General features: G+C 41.6%; 1 protein-coding gene across 1 annotated transcript; it reads left to right on the top strand.

Annotated features, from left to right (window-relative positions):
* Positions 1–405: 405 nt before the first annotated feature.
* Positions 406–2,103, top strand: foxg1a (forkhead box G1a; the record flags this gene model as incomplete). The annotated part of the gene is made up of 1 exon (XM_084568681.1): positions 406–2,103. Exon 1 carries the CDS (start codon positions 748–750, stop codon positions 2,101–2,103), a length of 1,356 nt encoding a protein of 451 aa, XP_084424807.1. The 5' UTR covers positions 406–747.
* Between the last annotated feature and the right edge of the window lie 20,776 nt (positions 2,104–22,879).

The raw sequence follows: 22,879 nt of genomic DNA, 5'->3' as shown, positions 1-22,879 counted from the left end.
GAAAGTCTCCTTTAAAATAAATGTCAGGAAAAAAAAAAAAAAGAGCCTGAATCCGTTTAAATGGATTTATTCTAAATCAGATTTTATTTATTTTACAAACGGAAAATAAATAAAAGCTGATTTTTTTTTCTCCGAAAGAGACTAAAATAAAATCTATGAGGATTAGATCAGAATAAAGAGACGACATTTAAAGACAACTCCAGAATAAAAACCTCCACAGTAAAACTAAAATAAAAACTATGAACTCGCTTCAGATTCATCGTTTTTATTTTCATCTAATTCCACATTTCCAGACTCGAGGATCCGTGAAAAGACTCCGTGGAGGTGGGAACTTTTTGCAGCGTGCACAGCATTGGTGGATGTGTGTGTGTTTCCCTGTGCGTCATGATTGGCTGAGCGCGCGGAGGACGCCTTAATATTTAATACTAATGTTCCCCTGGTTGGCTGAGGACTGGAAAGGTCCAACCAATGTTTTTTTCCTTGCTTTAGTGGCTGTGGCTCCCTAATTAATTGCAGCTATCTGTCTCCTATCGATGTGTGTGTACATGTGTGTTGTGTGTGTGTGTGTTTCCTCTTTTCTCCCCAAACCGAACATGAAATAGTTTGTTGGGCTATACTTTCTTTCTTCCTATCTATCCCCCCTTCCTTCCTTCCCGTCCTGGTTCGCAGGCAGAGGCAGGACAGATTGAGACCCAGCTGTGTTCGTCGCTTTTGCTCGTTGCCATTTTCCCCCCTCATTGCCCGGTGATGTTGGATATGGGAGAGCGCAAAGAGGTGAAAATGATTCCGAAATCGTCGTTCAGTATAAACAGTTTGGTGCCGGAGGCCGTGCAAAGCGACAACAACAACCACCAGAGCCAGCAGCAGCAGCAGCACCACCACCACCACCAGAACCAGCACCAGCACCACCACCAGAACCACCACCACCACCGGCCCGGAGGCGCGGACGAAGCCGAGCAGAAGGCTCCTCTCCCGGCGGCGCAGCCCGACGGCAAAGCGGAGCCCAAGAGTGACTCCTCGAGCCAGGAGAGCAGCCCGGAGGAGAAGGAGAAGCAGCAGCAGCAGCAGCAGGAGGAGAAGAAGGACGGGAAGGACGGGGACGGAGGCGCCGGAGGGAAGGACGGAGAGAAGAAGAGCGGCAAGTACGAAAAGCCTCCGTTCAGCTACAACGCGCTGATCATGATGGCGATCAGGCAGAGCCCCGAGAAGAGGCTCACCCTCAACGGCATCTACGAGTTCATCATGAAGAACTTCCCGTACTACCGGGAGAACAAGCAGGGCTGGCAGAACTCCATCCGACACAACCTCAGCCTCAACAAATGCTTCGTCAAGGTGCCGCGGCACTACGACGACCCCGGGAAGGGCAACTACTGGATGCTGGACCCCAGCAGCGACGACGTCTTCATCGGCGGAACCACCGGGAAGCTGCGGCGGCGCTCCACGACGTCCCGGGCCAAGCTGGCCTTCAAGCGCGGAGCGCGGCTGACCTCCGGGCTGACCTTCATGGACCGGGCCGGCTCCTTGTACTGGCCCATGTCCCCCTTCCTCTCCCTGCACCACCCCAGAGCCGGCAGCGCCCTGGGCTACAACGGGACCTCCTCTGGATACCCGGCTCACCCCATGTCCTACAGCACCATGCTCACCCAGAACGTGAGCAACAACCACTCGTCGTTCCCGTCCTCCAACGGGCTCAGCATGGACCGCCTGGTCAGCGGGGATCTCCCCTACGCGACGCACCACCTGACGGCGGCGGCCCTGGCGGCCTCGGCGGTGCCTTGCGGCCTCTCCGTGCCTTGCTCCGGGGCCACGTACTCCCTGAACCCCTGCTCGGTGAACCTGCTGGCCGGACAGACCAGCTACTTTTTCCCCCACGTCCCACACCCGTCCATGACCACGCAGGCCAGCGGCGGCTCCTTGCAGGCCGCCCGGGCTTCGGCCTCCAATTCCCCGCAGGCTCCGTCCTCCTCCTCGCTGCCCTGTGACTCTCTGAGGCCGGCTCTGTCCGGCTCTCTGCCGGCCTTCTCCTCGGGACTTTCGGGGGGCCTGTCTGACTATTTTACGCACCAGAACCAGGGCTCGACCCCCAACCCGCTTATACACTAACACCCCCGAAAAAACATCCCCGAGCCCCAGCCTCACCCCTCCACCTGACCTCACCCTCCATCCCTCCATCCCTCCATCCCTCCATTCATCCCTCCATCCTCTCATTCCACCCCTGAAGGAGTGAACATCTTAAAGTGACTGGAACTGTGAGTTGAACATTTTACACTGACTCTGTACAAATGACTAAATGATTCTAAACTAGAGAAAAAAAAGAGGAGAGAGAAAAAAGCAGCACTGAGAAACTGACAGAGAGCAGCCCTGAAGTTTCCAGGTATTTTTTAATCTTATTATTATTATTATTATTATTATTCTGATTCTCCTTCTTCTTCTTGTTCTGCAGTTTGGATCTGTGTGTACATATTGTCTGTTCCTATAAGTGTCCGGGGTTTGTCTCTGTATAGTTGTGTCAGTCAGCGACGTGCAATGTTACAAAGCGAGAGAGAGACGAGCTGTTGTTACTGAGGAGGAGGAGGAGGAGGAGAAGAGGAGGAAGAGGAGGCGCTGCCCGGTAGAGAATGGGTTCAAATAGTTTGCTCTAATTCTGAGATTTAAAAAGTTAATAATAATAATAATAATAATAATAATGGTGATGATGATGGTGGTGTCTGTAGGAGCGCGTGCAGCCGCATGTTTGCAGTATTATCAGGTCTCGTGCGGTCTGGTTGGAGAAGAAGCGGCGCAGAGATTTTTTTTATTTCACAAAATTTAAACACTAATTTCTATTTTTATTTTAATTTCTTATCCAGTGAATGTGTTTGTTTGTTTAAAGCGACTCTGGCTCCAGTTCATTCATTCATTTATTTCCCGTTTAAAACAGTTTCTAGACCAAAGAATCGGTTTTTAGGAAATCTAGTCAGTATTCAGCCGCGTGACAGTGACAGGCCTGCTGGATGGATGGATGGATGGATGGATGGATGGATGGATGGATGGATGAGTGAATGAATGAATGAATGAATGAATGAAGTGCCTCCTTCTCTGCAGAAAATGTCCATTTAAACGAGATTTTTATTGCTGTTAATTTAATTTAATTTAATTTTTTAGTTCATTTCCTTAAATTAGAGGTTTTTTGAATGGAGTTTGGCTTGCGCAATTTTTTTTTTAAATTTCATGGAGCGTTTGTTGGTGCAGCTGGAGATTTGTTTTTCTTTTTTAAACTCCTCGTTTCCTCTAAAAGTCCAGAGTTTACGGCTGAAGGTCTCGTTTAGTGTCTGGATGTTTTCCGCAGCGCAGCCTGTCATGTCCTTTCTTTCTTTCTTTCTTTCTTTCTTTCTTTCTTTCTTTCTTTCTTTCTTTTCCTCTAAACGTGACCGCCGATTTAAAAAAATAATAAGGAAAAAAAAAAATCAAACCCGGACGCTCACGCTGCTTCTTCTTCTTCTTCATTTCTTTTATTTTTGTATAATTAGTAAAAGAAAGAGAAATGTCTATTTGTAATTTGGGGTTTTTTTGCTTTTTTATTATTAGAAAAAGGAGAAAAGTGTAAAAACCCGTTTGACAGAAGAAAAAAAGCCTCATTATCTAAATACTACTTGGAATGATTGTCCTTTAATTGTCGTCTCTGAAACGATTTTTCATGGTTGTGATACTATTGTGGTCTTATTCTTATTCCCGTGTTTGTCGCTTACAAAAGTTTAAAAAAAGAGAAAAAAAATGTTTTAATCCTAAAAAAAACAAACAAAAATAAAAGAATAGGTTACATTCATAACTAACGCCACTCCCTTTGTCTTTCTTCCGTCTGTCTTGATTCCTTCGTGTCTCAGTCTGAGCAGTGACTCGTGTTAAAGCAGATTTCTGATCTGTAACCTCAGTAATTCGTCAGTGTTTTCTCTTGTTTGTGTTCTGCTCTGGCTCCGTGTTTACGCACCGCGGCGCCTGTGCGTAAAGCTTTTACGCACGGAGATTTTACGCGCGTCTGTTTGGAAAAACTGTGTCAAATGATGCAAGTAGAGGTCGAGCCGCGGCCGCTGGAGCCCGACTGACTGACTGACTGACTGACTGACTGACTGACTGACTGGCTGGCTGAGGGAGGGAGGGAGGCCCGGCACGGCACGGCCCGGCTCGGCTCGGCTCGGCCCGGAGGTCAGTGAAATCTGAGGCCTCCTGCTTTAGTTTGAACATCACACATCAAACCTGGAGCTCTGCGGTCCGCTCTGAACCCAGACCCTGAACCCAGACCCTGAACCCAGACCAGGTCTCAGGTGGACTCTGAGCTTGTCTCCTGGTTCATTTATTCGCGGCTCAAACTTTTCTTCCTCTCGTCTTCACATTTTATCTGAATCTATTTTATTTTTCTTCTTTTCTTCTCGTGTCTCTTATTTTATTTTGTCTTCATTTAATCTATATATTTTTTTACGCATCAAACTCAAACTGAAATGTGTTTTTTTTTTTTTTTTGCGTCTGAATCTTTTTATTTTTTTAACCTTTTTGATTTTAAAATGTTTGATAAAGCTTCAGATTTTATTTAATTTCTTTATTCGTATTTTTTTGATCTATTTTATTGGACACGAGCCAACGTCCTGGTGGCGTCTTTTAGTTCCACTCATTTGTTCTTTTCTTTCTTTTCTCTCTCCTTCAGTTTCTCCTCCTGTCTCATGCTCCTCGTTCCTCAGCTCATTGATTTTCTTTTTGATTCGGGGTCAAACATTTAAACATGTAGGAGGTTTATTCATCTTCCTGTCTTCCGTCTCATTTTTATTTGTGGATGTTTCCTCAGCTCTGCTCCGTCTCGTTTCTCTTGGACTTTTCTTCGCTGCTTCCTGATTTAGTTTTCATTTTTTTCTGAGCGTTGGTGTCTTTGTGTGTCTCTGCTCCCCAGAGTGATCTGTCACATTGTCAGGGTGTTAAAGAGGCTCTCTCTCTCTCTGTGGATCATTTGGATGTTCCTGTGTTGCCTGGTCCTGGTTCTTGTTCTGGTTCTGGTCCTGGTTCTTGTTCTGGTCCTGGTTCTTGTTCTGGTCCTGGTTCTTGCTCTGGTTCTGGTTCTGATTCTGGTTCCTGCTGCCTCTCTGCTTGAACATCCTCCAGCTCCTGTTTAACCTCAGCTTGTGTCTGATGCTTCTCTTTGTTTGAATGAAACAGAATCTGAGACTGAAGCCGTTTGTCTTGTTCTGCTCTAAAATCATCTTCTTCTTTTCTTCTGCCTCAGTCTTGTTTGTTTATTTATTTATTTATTTGTTTGTTTTCTGGTCAAAGTGAAATGATCTGATGCTCAGACTGAGTCCTCCGTCTCCTCCTGTTGTTTAGTGGAAAAGGGAAATTCATGATTTCTGCTTCTAAACTAAACAGGAAGTGATTCAACAGATAAAATGAGTTTAGACTGAAGGTCAAAGGTCAAACCTTCATCAAACACATTTCCTCTTTTAAATTCTAATTCAGTGTCTGTTGATCCTGAAAATTTAAATGAAACCAGAAATAATAATAATAATAATAATAATGTAGACATGGGACCCGTTCACCCTGAAGCTGCTCTCATCTGTTTTTATGTGTTTAAGTTTTAGAGACGGAACACAACGACAGACGGAGACTTTATTTAAATTAAAACAGAATATTTTTAATCTTTTCAGGCGTCAAACTAAAAAATAAAAATAAACACATAAAAAACCTAAAGGTAAAATAGAAAGCATTCAGGTTTAATTGTGTAGCGTTGGTTTTTAGTGACAGGACGTGTTTAGTGGAGGCAGAGAAATAAAACGTCTAAAGATAATTAAACGTTCGGCTGAGGATCATAAAAACATGAATGAATATTTACAGGAACAGTTTTAAAATGATTCGTTGTTTTAAAACTTTTATTAAATTAAAACTAAAAATGTTTAGAAGGAGAATCTGAAGCGTCGAAGCGTTTCTTCTTTTTTATTATTTTAATTTCTTCTGTTAATTCGACGCCAACTTCCTTCTTCATCTTTTTAAATTTTAATTTAAACCATAAATTTTATAAAAACAAAATAAAATAAGAGATTTTAAATGAAAACAACGTTAACGTTAATTTATCTGCAGAAACGTTTTTATTTGATCTTAGTTTTTATCTTACATTTAAAAACAGCTACTGGAGGTCAAAGGTCAAATCTGACTGCCTGCAGCTTCAAGAGGAGGAGGAGGAGGAGGATGATGATGATGATGATGATGATGATGATGGTGAAGATCTGAGTTTGGCTGCAGGCTGAGCAGATGGTTCAGGACCAGAATCACCTGAGGAACGTTTCTCTTTGTGTCGCTGCAGCTATTATCAGATCATTCTTCTTCTTCTTCTTCTTCTCTTATTTTTATTATTGGTTCCTGATCTTCCTCTGTTTCCCATGATGCTTTGCGCTCTCACAGGTTTCTCTGATGTTTTTGTGCCTGAAGTTTTTCCTTCATGTTTGGTTTCAGATTCTTTTTGCAGTTTTAATCTGAAAATGTTTAAAGTTTTGGCCCCAGCTGGACGTTTATTCATTAATTAATTTATTAATTAATTAATTTTTTAAAACATATTTTTCTGCCTCAGAAGAAGAAAGAAGAAAATATTTGAATTTAAAAAAAGGAATATTTTATATTTTTTTTTATTGTTTTTTCCACCACATCAGATTTATTGGTTTCATTATTTTTTATTAATCATTATAAACTTTTGAGTCGAGCCGTTTATTCTCTCAGACGCTCCAGAATAATTGAAATGTTTTATTCTCACACCGTTTATTCTTCAGACGCCAAACTGGACGATTATGAGAATCAAAGCCCGGGACAGAGCTCTGGGAGTTAAAGCAGAGTTTATAGATTTTTATTTTCTCTGAACTGAAGTGAATCTAGAGCCAGCTCAGCTTCAGATCAGACGTCTGAGTCCTGGACAGAAAAAAGAAATAAAACACAAATATTGGAATTAATTCCAGCATAAATTTAATTTTATATTTCTAATTTGAGGCTTTAAAAATTTTATAAAATAAAGTTGATTAAATTTATTAAAGAGATTTCTGAAGGTTTCTTTAAAATGATAAATATATAAAGTGAGAACAGAAAATCACCAACGTCGCTTCATTTTAGTGGATTTTATTAAAATTACAACAGAAGATTAAGAAGCTGGTCAAATATATAAAAACATTATTTAGAATCCACTGGTAACGTGACAGAAATAAAACTGAATAAACGTCAAAAGAAAACAAAGAATCAGAGTTTATGAAACGTCCAACTGGGAACCAAGAAAGATGAATGAATGTTCAGAGGAAGTGAGAATCTGAAACATTTCATATGAAAATAAGAGAATTTTAAATTTCAGTGGAGCTAAATGTCTTTTAATGGACGTCTCCTGGAGGCTGGTGGACATTTGACTTTAGAATCAGAATCTGAGTCAAAGAAGAAGGAGAAGGGACGACGTTGTGTCTCAGTGTCTCAGTGTCTGGTCCTCATAGAGAGACATGTGTCCTCATAGAGAGACATGTGTCCTCATAGAGAGACATGTGTCCTCATAGAGAGACGTCCTCAGCAGACGTCCGTCCCTCGTCCTCTGATCTCAGATCAGACCAGAAACACAAAGACTGACTTTCAACAGTAATTTGTTCGTTTCCTAAAAGAAGCCGCGAGTTAAACGAGTCCGAGTGTAACACAAGAACACCCCCTCCTCCCCCCTCCTCCTCCCCCTCCTCACCCCCCAACAATGGAGCAGCCAGGAACCCAATCTCTGTCAGGTTGATTCTATCTGTCCCATGTTAAATGGGGTGACCAGCAGTCAGAGACAAAAGACACCAGGAGGACACAGGGGAGATGGGGGAGACGGGGGAGGAGGAGGGGGGAGGGAGACCTTCCTACTTCCTTCCTTCATTTTACTTCCTTCCTTCGTCTCTTTCTGTCTCCTCCTTAAATAAAAAAGAAATAAATTCATTTGTTAAATCAGCTGTTAGACGTCCATCACAGCACTCTGGGATTTTAATCTGAAAGGATCTGAGGCGCTTTATTTTGAAAAGTGTCTTTGTCTCAGCGGGTTGGACGGGTCCAGGAGGCGTGGAGGGACAAGGCCAGACCGGGGACAGGAAGTGGTCCGGTTCAGACGGACTAGCGCTAAAATAAATAAAATAATAAAAGATAAAAATCAGTTCAGTTGATTTGTTCCTTAAAATGTGACGATTTAAATCTGAAAATAAACTTTAATAAATTTAAGTTTATATATTTATACATTTAACGACTAACAGTAAACTGATTCAACTAAATTCCTCCAGAAGTTTTACAGTGTATTTTTTTAGATAGATAGTAAAATAAACTGAAATAAATAAATAAATGTGATAAAATTGAGAAATTTCCCAATTGGGATTAATAAAGAAACTATCTATTTGTTTGCTCCAGTAGAGGTGCACTGTGGGAAACGGAGTCACTAAACAGTCTGCAGGTTTTTATTTGTTTATTTGGTTAAATAGTTTTATTGACTCTGCAACAGTTCTCAGCATTTTTTATTTTTCTGTGAAACTTTATTTGTAACTGAAGTTTGAACAGAAACACAATAAAATAAAATAAAATAAAATAAAACGAGTCAAAGTAGAAAAACTGTCAGAATTTCCCGCGCTTTGCTTTTTATTTACTCTTTAAATAATTTACAAGTACACTCGAGGCCCACGTGACCACACGTCCACACCTGAGCAGGTCTGTGACGTCAGGCGCGTGTTTTTTGTGTGCGTCGCGTCATATCAGAGAGGAAGTGACGAAACCAGGAGGATTTTACACGAACTAAATATCTGTCAAATGTTTCCTGCAAGAAAATAAATAAATAAATATAAAACAATAAATAAATAAATAAATAAGGTGGAGATGAGGTTGATCCTGATTGGACCAGTTTCAGTCTCTTTTTTATTTCCCACAGATAAAATCATAAAACTCTAAATTAAACTTTAAATATTTAACTCGTTCATCTGAGGATTCGTTTCATGATAAATCTATTTTCATATAAATCTATAAACCGTCTCTTCTTTGTTCCTGTTGCAGAAAATAAACAACATTTTTATTTTAATTGGAAAAAAATGAATAAATAATTATTATAATAATTATAATAATAATAAAGTGAACAGATCAATAAATTCTGACTCAACAGATCATTTTTAATTCCTTCAAACAGTCCAGTTCTATAATTCATCAGTTTTCTAAAATGATTTTTCACGCTGTGATGGAGCTATCAGGGCAAATTTAAAAATTTACTCAAGTATTTATTTTATCACTTTCAGAGCAGCGACTTAAAAACATCTGAACCCTGAGTTCGTCCTGAAGGCGTCTCCTTCAAGACAAAACTCAGGGCACAGACGTCAGAGCGAACAGAAAACTGTTGCTTGAGATACAAAATGAATTCTTTATCTTAATATTTTGGTTCAGACCAAAAAAAACTCAGATCTGATGGATGAGGAGGAGATGTTCAGGTGGTGGTAACCATGGTAACCTTCACTAATCATCATCAGGTGAGGAACAGAGACATGGAGGTAGAGAAACAAGATGAACCAAGATGGAATCAATGTGGACAGAGACGATGGAGACATGGAGACATCTTGGTCGTCTTCTAAGACTCTACACATTCAGGACATGGAGGAGGACATGGAGGAGGACATGGAGGAGGACATGGAGGAGGAGGACATACTTCTTCTTCTTCTGTTCTATTTCCTGTACATGTGACACTCCTCATCAACAGTTCTTGAAGCGTCCGTGTCCACGGTTCCTTCTTCTGGTTTCAGTTGAATCTTTTCTCATGTGGATCAGTTAAATCCAGATCAGAAAGAAAAACTAGTATAAATGAGTTTGACCTTTACCCTGAACAAGCTGTGGGCCCAGAAACAACTGAATAAAGACACTGAATGTACATGTCCTCAAAGAATCTTAAAACGTCGTGGTAGACTCTGATGAACAGCTGCTAGAAGAAACCAAAGCTACGTCTTCATGTTGACCAGAGATCAGATCTGTTCATTCTGTTTCTGTGTCGCCACCAGCTGTTTATTAATCTGTGCTCAAAGTTCAGTCCAAACACCTGGACGTGTTCCCGTCTTATCGAGGACGCGTCAGGAGGTCACTTGTGTGGACTTGGTACGGCTCGATATCCCAGAATGCATTTCAGCTCCGCTGCTCCTCCAGAGTCTGAACTTCAGAATCAAACAGACGTCTGATGTTTGTTGTGTTTGACGTTTAGAGGCTTTAGTGACCACAGCACTGATGAGGAGGTTCTGACAAAAAGACTAGTACTGAACCAGAGATGAAAGTTTCTTTGGCTGCGGAAAGAAAGTAGAACATGAAGAACAGTCAGAGAGGAACGTCTGAACCACAGCTTCTTTCTACTGGAACTAATTTATCTTCATTTAATGTTGAATTAAATTATTAAACTGAACAGATGTTGAGAATAAAATCTCTTCCAGGTAAATTTAAAAACAAATGTGATTAATTTAATTTGATTAATCATGATGAAATCTTTTAATAATAACATAAACATATAGAAGAGACACGGTGCAGGTTTCCCTCCAGCTTCTGATTGATCTAAACACAGTTAGTGGTTGGTTGGTTGGTTGGTTGGTTGGTTAGTAGGCTGTTTGTTGGGTTTTTGTTGGTTTGTGGCTGGTTGTTGGTAGGTTGGTGGCTGGTTGCTGGTTGGTTGCTGGTTGCTGGTTGCTGGTTGCTGGTTGGTTGGTTGCTGGTTGCTGGTTGCTGGTTGGTTGCCGGCCGGTGGCTCATGTGGTGGAGCTGTAGACCAGTTGACGGGTCGTCACTAATGTTTTTAATGAGCTGGAGGCAGCGTCTCTCTGAGGCTCCGTCGGGTTAAACAAACTCTACAAATCCGATTGTCAAAGTGCAAAGTGGTGTCGTTTCAATTTGACCCCCCGTCCTTCCTCCTTCCTTCCTTGTCTTTGGGCCCCACCTCCCCTTCCTCCCCCTTCCTCCCCCCTCCTCCCCCCAGCCTGGTTCGGTCCTGCCAATTACAGACATAATAATATTTTCTTAAACCCGGTGTGATCTTTGCTTTGCTGGTTTTAAAAAGCTTAACGTCGTCCTCGCTCCGCTGCTCCTCGTCAATGGAGCGTCGACGGGGACGGATCGCCTCCTTTTCATCCGCTCGCCGCTGACGGCTTCATCTTGTTAGAGCTTCATCTCCACGTTCACCGATCTCTGCAGCTGAAGGCTGCTCCTGAACACATGGAGGGAGCTTTCTGGGTTTCACTTCCTCTACCGACACAAACCAATGAACCAGATGATTAATGTGAAGCAGTGAATTTAGATTCTGTGAAGCTCTTAGCAAACTTTAGTTTATGTTCTAGTGCAGGTCAAACGTTTGTAGTTGGATCAAAGCTTCACATCGTAGAGTTTTTAGATTAAAACTCAGCTTCTCTTTGTTCAAACAGTCTTTAGACGTAATGAGAGCTCATTCTTCTCTCTAACAGATTTTTCTTGGATATTTCATGAGTTTAGTTTGGAATTCTATCATTTAATTTTTCTAAACTTCTTCTTCTCCTTTAAAAACATCTCAACCTTCCTCTTGACTCTGAGGTTCTTCAGACGTCTCCCTTCACTCCTCTGACGTCCATTCGTCCCAGGACGTCTCAAACATCCTCACAGCTGGGACATCTCAGCAGCTGATCAACCAGCCACTGCACATGCACTCACATGCCACTTCATTAGGTACACTAGTGAATGTATTCTAATATGACGCTGTCATGGGTTTGGTTCACTATTATAAACTGATCTTCTTGACTTCATCAGATGATGAGGTGAATGAATGAATGAAATGACAGAGTTAGACTGGAATAAAAGAAGAACCAGGCAGAAAACTACCAAGTTCAGTTCAACCCTGGCCACTTCATTAGGTACACTAGTGAAGTCATCCTAATCTAAATAAGGTTGCGATGATGTAGAGAACCTTCACAGAGACTAGATTTAGATCAGGACTGGTTTCTCTGGTGTACCTAATGTAGTGGCCAGGGGGGAGATTTAGGTTTAACTGTGAGCGCTGAATGTGAAAACCACCAGATGCTTTTAATCACAGCTCCGTGCACAGCTGTGAAACGTCTGCAACCAGTCAGAGAAGAAGAGCTTTCATTCCTGGAGCTCAACTCAGAAACATCTTCAGCTCTCGGCTCCAGAACCAGGTCCTGCTTCAAGGCGTCTCACATTTATCTCCAATAACGGCCGACGCAGAAAGATTAGAAAACAAACAACTGAACTGGACCGAAGATTTAAAATCCACTGGTTCACAGAAGAAACGTCTGCAGCAGGAAATATTTAAAGAGAGACGTTAAAAACTCTAAACGACAGCAGTGGCAGCGTGCTAAGCTAACTGGATGCTGCTGGTCCGGCCTTAACTACGAAGCAGAGACGTTTCAATAAAACACCATCAACATTATATGTGGTGTAAATCTTTGCCTCGGGCCCCGGGGCCTCCCTCGGTGGACCTGCTCCGACACAGACAGCAGCAGCAGCAGATAAAATAAGGTGTAATGTAAATGTGTGTGTGTGTGTTTGCAGACAGGGCCTGGTGTGTGTGTGTGTGTGTGTGTGTGTGAGTATTTTTAGCCGAGCTCAGTGTGGCTCCTCAGACCAATATGTTGGAGACACGCTGCATCACACCGAGACGCTTCCAGCACAAACTCTTATTCACACACAGAAGAAGAAGAAGAAGCAGCTCCTTCAGGTTTGACTCAAGTCGACGGCTGCGTTCACGTTATTTGTGTTTTTGTTCCAGACAAACTGAAGGATTAAGTTTTTCTTTATGTGCTGAGAGAAAATTCCTCTGCTTCTTAGACTTAAACCACTTGAACCCAGCGGATTATAGGACGAAGTGGAATGAAGCAAAATGCAGCAAATATCTACATTTAAGAAGCTTTTTATAAAGAGGCATTTCTATATTTCTACATATATAAATATAAATCTGCATGTTTAATAAAACCTGCATCTGTAAATAAAGCTGTTAAATAAATAAATGCAACATTTCCCACAAGAAACATCTAAATGTATTTATTATCAAATAAACTGAGCTCTACTAATTACTGAGAGGTAACGTTCAGGATGAATCCTCTGTGTCTTCGTCAGATCGTGTCCGACTGTCCGTCAGACTCCAGAGGTAAACGTGGAGCCGTGTTTCCATCGAGCTGCAGCCGATAATTCATCACAGTGACCAGATAATAATATTGTGTCAGCGCTGATGGAGGGAACATAAACTGTATGAGCTGCAGCTGCTGCTCGCTGAGACTCACAGATGACACTTCCTCAAAAAAAAAAGATTCAGTCCTCCTCCTCCTCCTCCTCCTCCTCCTCCTCTTATTCAAAACAACCTTCATGGCTCTAAATGCAAACAGCAGGTAAACACATTTCCATCTCCATCCAGCGTCTCACCGACGCCCCAGGTGGACAAAACGTTTTATTTAAGAGCAGTTTCACTTTATTTTTTCCTGTTTTTCTTTCTCCTTCCCTCAGCCGGAAAGAAAAGAAAAGAAAAGAGAAGGAGGTTTCTTTGTCAGCGCTGACACTTTTCATTCCAGCTTATTTTCTCTTTACTTTAATTAAAACATATTTTTAAAGTAACTGTTGCATGATTTAATTTTTATATTTTTACTGGAGCAATTTAAATGAAATCATTCAGTTTAAACCAGATAATGATCCAGACATGATTTATTAGTTCATCCAGTAAATAATGATAATAACTAAAATGATGCACTTTCCACATTTAGTCCATGTTTAATTAGGTTTTATATATTTTTATAACTAAATGGTTTTATTAATGTGTAGTGTGTGTAGCACACAGAGCTGGACGGACTGATCAATGAATCATCAACAGAGAATCTAATGATCTCATTTATTAAACTCTGAGGCTGCATGTCCACACACTGATCATCTTCATCATCTTCATCATCTTCTCCTGTAACGTCTAAAACAGCCGCGCTACATTTTTCTAACCTTGTCGTTTTTAATCAGATAAACACGAACAGAATCAGGAGGATGACTGAAGAGGTCAAGTGTCATTTATTCTTTTAGAGAAGAAATCAAATAACAGGATGTGATATCAGCTGTGAATTAGTTTCAAATTAAAGTCCCAGAAAGCGTCCAGCTCTGCTGTGAGAGGACGTCTCCTATCTGGGTCTGACGGGACGGTCTGGTGACGCCGTCTTTTCTGACGAGGAGCAGCGGTTTCTCTGCCAGCCTTTGTCTTCAATTTTCCCCACTGCCTCTCTGTGGGTGAGGAAGGGGGGAGGAGGAGGAGGAGGAGGAGGGGTGGGTGGGAGGATGGGTGGTGGTTTGTTGCCCTCAATATGTTGTGATGGAAGCCTTGGTTCTCCAGAAGGAGCGTCCGCCTGGCCAGACAGGAACCATCATTGATCTGTTTGGCATCAGGCGTCTCGGCGGCTCAGAGCTGATCCGGCTGCTGGTGGATCCACAGAGTCGGGCTCCGTTCACGCTGCAGCTGACGGCCAGACGGGATGTTTTCCTGCGAAGAGCTGCATGAGAGGACGGGACGTGAGAATAAACCCTGACCCTGTGTCCTCGAGCACGAAAATAAAGAGACCAAACTGAAAGACTGTCAGAATAAAACCAGTGTTGTTTTCTTCTGACGAACCAGGAGGAACGTCTCTGGTTCCTTCAGGCCTCTAAAAGTCTGGGATTAGTTTCGGTTCTCGCCGGCTGTAACGTGAAGTCCAACTTTTTGTTTCAGTTTCTTGGAAGCTGGTCGACCGACTCCAGATGGACGAGCGTCAGCTTCAGCTGAAACCACACAGATCATTTAATAATTCATGAAATGGATCCATGTGTTGAAACCGTCTGAGTTCAGGTGTGCACAGATCACCAGTCAGATCACCAGTCCAGCTGTTTGCAGATGTTTTGAAATATAAAAGGTTAGAATGGAAAAAAAAATTAAAAACTAAATCATTAGCTGCAAGAGAAAGTTTTTACTCTTGAGGTAGAAAATAAAATAAAATACATTAGTGGGACATTTAAACACCACGTCTGAAGAAGTGTGAAACTGAAACTGTTGCCTTAGACCAGGTGCTACACCGTGATGGTAGTTATGGATGTAACCTGGGTTCTACGAGTTCATCAAATCTGGGACAGAAACAAATGAAGCTAGAAGAAGATTCTACGTTAAAACCTAAAGAGCTGTGAATAGTCTCAGAAATTAATGAAATAATAAAAAGAGGAGGCAGTTCTTCTAGTTTGTGAGTAAAACATGTTGGAGATACAAACTCTTTAGGAACAGGCTCTAAAACCATTTCTTTTAATGAACCTTCAGCTGTAGACCGAACCTTCAGGTCCAATGAGCTGCAAAAAGAGACTCTGAGGAGTTTGAGTCTGAGGAGACTCTCAAACACTGACTGCTGCTATTTCTGTCATGACTTCCAAATAAGTTTCTGCTGACACATGTACGATGTTTACTCACCACTGTAAAGAATAAAAACCTCACAGAAGGACCCACTGAGACACTTTCTTTCTTTTGTTACCGACTGAATGTGCAGCTCGGCGTCAGAGTCTCCACGTTCGTCCGTTCTCAGACGCTGAACGGCCTCGGCGTCGTCCGTCCTTTGAGCCGGGCCGGCGCACCGTTCAGCCCTGCAGCGATGATGGTTGTTGTGTCACAGTTTAATGTTTGCTCCTGATTGCTGCAAAGCTTCTGGAGGCCACAGGTGAGAGCGTATTTTCAGGAATCAACGAGAATGTTACTTCAAAGATGGAGAAATATCAGCGTAAAGGCTTTTTTTCTTCTTCTGTGTATTTCTTTGTTGCGTCGGATTATTTCAAACACAGAAATGTCAAAGAAAAGAGACTCCAAAAATACAAAGAGTGGACTGGAAGGACTCAGCGCCCAGTGCCTGCAGAGGTCATTTGGAGACGTCTGTGGTTCACCTGGTGAAAACTAAGCACATGTAGTTATGATACAAAATTGTTCTGACAGTGTGTGGTCTTTATTTTCAGGGATGGACACAAAATGTTGGGAAAGTGCTCTCTGGGAAGTATCTGGGCAACAGGTTGGTGCTTTCAAGAAATACAAAAAAAGAGCTGCAGCTAATTCGTTCTATTCAGGTACGAACCCGTGGACTGATTTTAAACACGTACACGGCTGAAGTTTAATCCTCTAACGTCGACTCATTACAGAGTAAGGAACTCTGGCTGCTGTGCTCTGAACTGTGAGGCTTTGTGCTCAGATGATGCATAATTTGGTCCAATCATAACACAACAGCATAATATTCACCTGTGTGTGTGTTAGGGGTTAAAAACCACATTTATCCAGATTGAGGGAAGTTTCTAGTGTTCATTAAAATAATCGGGGGGGACCTGGTGCTTGACGGTTGTACGCTTTTGTCATTTTTCAGGTTCCGTCAGTAACAATCACACAACTATGAGGCCAAAATGAACCGTGATAAACTTTGAAATATGATAAACCTGTGTTACTGGATGAGAAGGATTCACTTCCTCCTCAGAGTTCACAGTGAGACGGTGACACTGATGCTACTGAACCTGGTCTAAAAATACTCTGAGGTGTCAGGACTGACAGGTGAACACTGATTACCTCGTTACACTGGCAGCCGTCAGCTGTGCTTGAAGAAGACAAAATGATCAAAAATAATAATTTGAGTGACTTTGACGAGGACCAAGCTGCTTCTCGTTGGTCTAGGATCCAGTGGAGGAAGAATATCCAACAACCAGCTCAAACAAGGGCAACTGGACGATCCATCCATCCAGGTCTTAATGCCTGGTGGGTGTTGGGGTTTAAATAAGAACATCTGTGGTTGCTGTCCATCATAAACTCATATATCTAGGGTTTAACGACCACATATTCACCTGATATTCCCAAATGAATGGTCCTCCAGTGACCCCTCATCGGCCAGAGACTCTAGTCAAGGAAAGGTTTTTGGGACCAGATGTTCAGATGGTGTTTATATCCCAGCCCACCTCCCCTGATTAGATTAATCTGACACAGATGGCTTCCTTTACTCCTCTTTCAAACTTTAGAACTAAAGACTTCTTGAAGACGTCTTCAGGAAACTCTACACGTCCAGTTGTCCTCATTTCAGCTTGTTCTTTTAGATAAACCATGACCTGGACGACTGAGAACCTTCACAGACATACGACCAAGAAAGAACAGCAGTCACCTGTTAGCAGGCGTCACAAAACAATCAAGAGATAAAAGTGTGAATAATGGACAAATGGAAGGATTTGTGCAAAGGCCAAATTTTGATGACCGACTTGGTCAGACCTGGTCTAAAACTTCAGCTCTTGTGAGGTGGAAGCTGGTAGAGGCAGATCTTTAGTCCATGTTCTGCTGGGAGACACTGGGTCCTCTGACTCGTAGCTCCGCCCTCAGCATCGCTGCAGACCATGTCCACCCTCTCATGGAGACAGGATTCCCTGATGGCCTCTCCCAGCAGGATGATGCTGCCTGCTTCAGGATAGGTTGGTCTTCAAGGTGTTGACTTGGCCTCCAGATCCGATCCAGCATCTGTTGGATGTTCTAGACAAACCAAAGTCGGATCCATGGACTTAAAGGATCTGCTGCTAACGTCTTGGTGCCTGAACCCACAGGACACACTCTTAGAAGTCCAGACAAGTCCATTCCTACAGGTCAGAGCTGTTTTGCTGTGTTAATTATGTTTTAAAATGATGGATATATAACTTAAAATAAACCAAATGATCTGCCAACAGGAGAGGGACATTCACAGACATCTTCAAACAAGAAGATTTGATTTGATAGAAGGAAAAGTCAGTACTGTCAATAAAACAATGAACTACATTTGATCATTATCTGTTTTTAATATGTTAGTGATGTAAAGGATCAGATGCTTGAGAAATTCTAACTTTGACAAAGTAGTTGTGAACTAAAACCTTTATAATTGTGCTTGTTCTAATTTTACTCATTAGAACCAGTAAGAACGTCTCAGTAACAAGTTATAATAGTTTATTAAGATAGAGAATCAAATGCTCAAAAACACAAAGACAGCACAGTAACAAGAAACAAACCTGATTTAAGATATTTTATTTTAGTGAAGGAAACACCTTCTAAGAACCTACTGATGACTGAGAATCTTCCCTTCAGAGTTGTCGGTGTTAAGGTGTGTCACATGTCCAGCGTTTAGGAGACTAATCCATGGACGTCCTCCATGTTTGTCCTGCTTCAGTCTGCCGTGGCTCACGTCTCCAGCCCTGACTTCTCCCGTAGACGACTGTGTTTCACCTCTGTAACCGCCCACCTGGCTCCGTCCTGCAGGAGGCCTGGATTTACCAACCATTAAGCTATCAAGAGCCTTTGTTTGAAAAATATTTCTGTGGGCCTTTTTCCTAATTGCCTGTCAAAATCGACTTAACCATCGTCCGTGTGCAGAATGGAAGGGGCCGCGTTCGCCCGTTCATTAATTCATACGAGCTCTATTCAGACTGGATTTGGGTTTCACAACCCGTCGATAAAACACGCCAACATGTTCACATGAACGCTGAGTGATTTAAAAGAAAAAAGAATCTGCTGTTTTAAAAAATCACCACACGACAGGTGATTTATTTCATTATTTTTACACTCCAATCAATCACCTCTAACACTGTTGCTGGTTATGAAAACAGCTCATATTAGCTACGGTGGTTTTTTACTTAATCAAACGCAAAAAATAAGCAAAAAAATAAGAGGATTGGTTTGAACGGAGCATCCAAACTAAACATATTTCCAGCTGCAGTCTTCTCTGGGTTCTTATTTTTCTCAGTTGACTCCCGACACCGTGGCCGTGTTGTAATAATGATGATAACGATGTCACCAGGCTTATTTAGAAACGCATGTTGTGCTGAATTCAAAAGGTCCTTTTACACATGGGCAGGTCCGTGGTCGTCCAAGCATGACCGCCCCCCTCCTCTCTCTCTCTCTCTCTGTAAAATGATCAGCTGGAAATGAACCTCGCTCGACCTCCACTTAACACAGACGATGGGATCATGGGATAGCGCTCTCCTCTCTTTGTGTATAAAAGAAAACCATTAGCACACAGATGCTATCGGAAACCCAGCTGACATATCAAAGCAAGTCAAAGCTACAAGTCCACCGACTTCTTCTCTATGTGTAAATTAAGATCTAATTAAGTTTCCTGTTTGTTTATTTCGGATCTTTAGGAATGTTCCCAAACATGTCTGCCTTCGCTGAACGCTTAGGACGTTTAACGAGTACAGTCTGTTACGGAGGAATAACACGTTTCTGTGATTACTGTTTCTTCTTCTTGCACAGTAATCTGTGTTTGTGTTGTACAGGAAAAATTAACTGGACGATAAAGAGGAAACTACGGCTAACGCAGGAGCGTGTCAAGTTCTTAATGAAATGGAAATTAGCTTAAGGTCAGCCACCAAATAGCTAAAGCTAAAGTAGCTAAAGAACATTAAGTAGCAAAGGACATCCAATAGACATGTGACATCAAGTAGCTGAAGCTAAAGAAGCTAATCAAACACCATGTAGCTTAAGTGGCCAAAGCTAAAGTTGTTAAAATAAATATATATAAATAAAGTAAGCAAAATTAAAAAAAATAAAGAACATCATGTCACGAATCGATGCCAGTTAGATACAGGACATCAAGTAGCTAAAGCTAAAGTAGCTAAAAGACATCATATAGCTCAAGCTAACTTGACCAGAGCTAAAGTTGATAAAAAATATCAAATAGCCAAAGTTAAAATACCTAAGGAACATCATGTAGCTAATGCTAAAGTAGCTAAAATGTGTCAAGCTTATATAAAGCAGGTAAAGTGAAAGTAGCTGAAACACATCAAGTAGCTAATGGGTATCATCCAGCTCAAGATAAAGTAGCTAAAGCGTAATTTGCAATACAATGTTAGGTAGCTTAAGTTATTTGATGGCATAAGATAGCTAAACATACTCGAGCCACAGCTATGTTTAGTTAAACTAAACTAAAGGTAACTTGGACATTTGAGTACTAAAATACATCAGGCAGCTAAAAATAAAATGACTACAGGATTTTAATTAGCATAAGCTCCAGCAGCTGAAGACCATTGGGCAGCTAAAGCTAAAGAAAAAGCTAATAGGCGTTAGGCTCCTGAGCTAAAGAGGCATAAGTAATGTAAGCACATCAGCTATCTGATAGAGAGTAGCTAACTGTTTGACACCGAGAGCCAAAGTACAAAGTACAGGGCAACAAATCTAGCTTAACAATATGGAGCTGGAAAAGCTAAATTTGAGCTAAACATAATGTAGCCAAAGCTAAAGAAAACCAGGCTACAACTAAACTAAAAGATTTGAAGTAGCTAGTGATAATCGTTAGCTAAACAACAGAACAGATACTGGCATGCTAAAGACATCAGATTTGAGGAAATCAGATCTATTTCATCTAAGATGAAGAAGGATTTCAATTAGCTAAAGCTGCAGTAGCTAAAAGCCACTGGACCGCAAAAGCTAAAAGAAAAGCTAACAGACACCTGGTTCCAAAGCTAAAGTGGTGTAAGTAGTTTAAGGACGTTGTCTTTCTAATAGAGAGAAGCTAAATGTTTGCCACCCAGAGCTAAAGTAGATCAAGGACCCCAAATCCTAAAGTAGCTTAACAAAATTGAGCTGCAAAAGCTAAAGTAGCTAAAGGATGTCAGTTGGCTAAAGCTAGGATATGTTTCCAACAGAGATTTGAGGAAGCAGCAGTAGTTTTGCAGGTTTCCACGTTGGTTAACTGGAGCTGAAAGAGGAGGCAGTATCAGTGTCACTTCAGCCCGGAGCGGCTCTCTTCATCCGGCCCCTGTGCTTTGACATACTGGGACGAGTGCCAGCGCTGGAGGACATGCTGCTTTTAGCAGCTGGAAGATGTCCTGACAAGTATGTACAGCAGCCTTGAAAGAAGTCGACAAGCTGACGGCCTGTCAGGCGGCGAGAGTTTAGAGGAGGGAGATGTAGAGTCTGAGGACTTCAGCAGAAATTCAAATAGAGCTGGTAATATTTACTGAAGCAGAGGTAAAACATGTTCCTGTGTTCTGTGACTGTGACTGACGGTGGCTGTTGTGTGGTTGTAAATAAGAAGGATGGCAAACTGATCTCCGCTGTTTCCTCTTACCGCAGACTCGCTAATGTAATAGAGAAGCAGAGATTCATGGCTGGGATTTTTCTTTCTGTTCACATCGACGCTTTAGATGTTTGTCAGCGGAAGAGAAGAGATCACTGAAGCACCGTCGGCCATTTTAAAGCCACAGGAGGATCGATGCAGCCGTAGTTCACCGATACGACCTCAAACAGCTGAGATGATGGATAAACAAACACGTGGTCCGCTTCATCCGTCCTGGCCCTGGTCTGGATGAGCTCTGCTTTCTGCTGCTTTAAACCAAATATACATCAAGTGTTTTATAACATCTGCTACCGAATGTTCTTAAAAGGCAACGAGAACACGACGAGAAAACCACAAAAAAAAGATTTAAAAAACAATCAGATGCAAGATGGAAAATTGCAAAAGGACAAGAAAGAGATGCAACATGGCACAAAATGGCACAAAATGAAAGAAAATTACTAGAAAAAATATGACAAAGAAAATACGACCAAAAACTCTATTTATTATCTCTTTGAGTGTCTCTCCGGTGTCTTGGTGCCGTTTGTTTGTCTAATTTTTTTGTCCGTTCTCAGATAATTTACTAAAACATGAAAAGAAGAAAAACCACATTCAGTTACAAATAAATGCTAAACGTTGGGACCGGCTTGTTCCTGGTCTTTATGCTAAGCTAAGCTAAGCTAAGCTAAGCTAAGCAGCTGCTGTCTGTAGCTCCATGTTTTACTGTACTGACACGCGAGGGGCTTCAATCTGAACGTCTAACTCCCAGCAAGAAAGAGATTAAGCGTAATTTTCAAAATGTCAAACTGTTAAGAGCCTTAAAACTTTACTGTTGTGTTAATTCCAAAGTGGAGTGATGTGATTGATTCTGGTGAAGGAGCAGATTTGTGTATCAGCGGGGAGGAGGCTGTAACGTGTCTGAACAGAAAAGTCATTTGCTGAACAATTGAGCAAATGTGTCAGATAACACGCACACACCTGCAGCCCAGGTTACCGAGGAGCGGGGCTCGGCGTTAATTAATTGGAAATGAGGTGACTAATTATCCAAACCTGCTTTACCTCTCACTTACTGTTCAGATTTACTCCTCACCCTCCTCACCCTCCTCACCCTCCTCGTCTCTCTTTGATGCCGGGGAGCGGATTACTTTCCATGTCGGGGCAGAAATGAGGCATCATGACGGAGATTAAGTCCAGAATAAACGCTGCTGCTGCTTTTATTTACTTTTCTTTATTTTTAGAAATGACAAGAGAACGTTCAGAAAAGTCATGAAATATCTGGTATGAATTATAAGAACATTGTGTATTTATTAATTACAGTAAATAATTAATAGTTTAATACAACAGAAAATAAATGAGAAACAACTTTTTTTACAAATAGATTTAGTGTCTTTTGAAATATAAACAGGAAGTAACAACAAAAACGCACAATGACTCCAAAGAGACACAAAATATTTATTGTAAAATAATCACAGACATATAAATGTCTACAAGACACAAAATAACTACAACAATACTAAATAATGGTTACAAAGTAGCAGTGGACCACACGGAGACATAGAGAGGCTACAAAGGAACAAACACTTTCACCAAGTGACGCAGGACGACAAGGAGATTTATTGTCTTTTTAGATGTTAAATGACTGCAAAGAAACACAAAGTAACGACAAAGAGACGCACAAAAACTACAAGAGACTACAGGTAGATTCAAAATAGCTACAAGAGACAAGTAATACAAAGTAACACAAGAACACAAAGAGACTACAAAAATCTAGTGTCTCTTGACATAAATAATTATCACAAAGTAACGACACAGAG

This window comes from Chelon labrosus (genome assembly GCF_963514085.1).
Source record: "Chelon labrosus genome assembly, chromosome: 20".
In the NCBI taxonomy this organism is placed as follows: domain Eukaryota; kingdom Metazoa; phylum Chordata; class Actinopteri; order Mugiliformes; family Mugilidae; genus Chelon; species Chelon labrosus.
The sequence above is the reverse complement of the archived record's forward strand: the minus strand, read 5'-3'. Positions and strand labels throughout refer to the sequence as shown.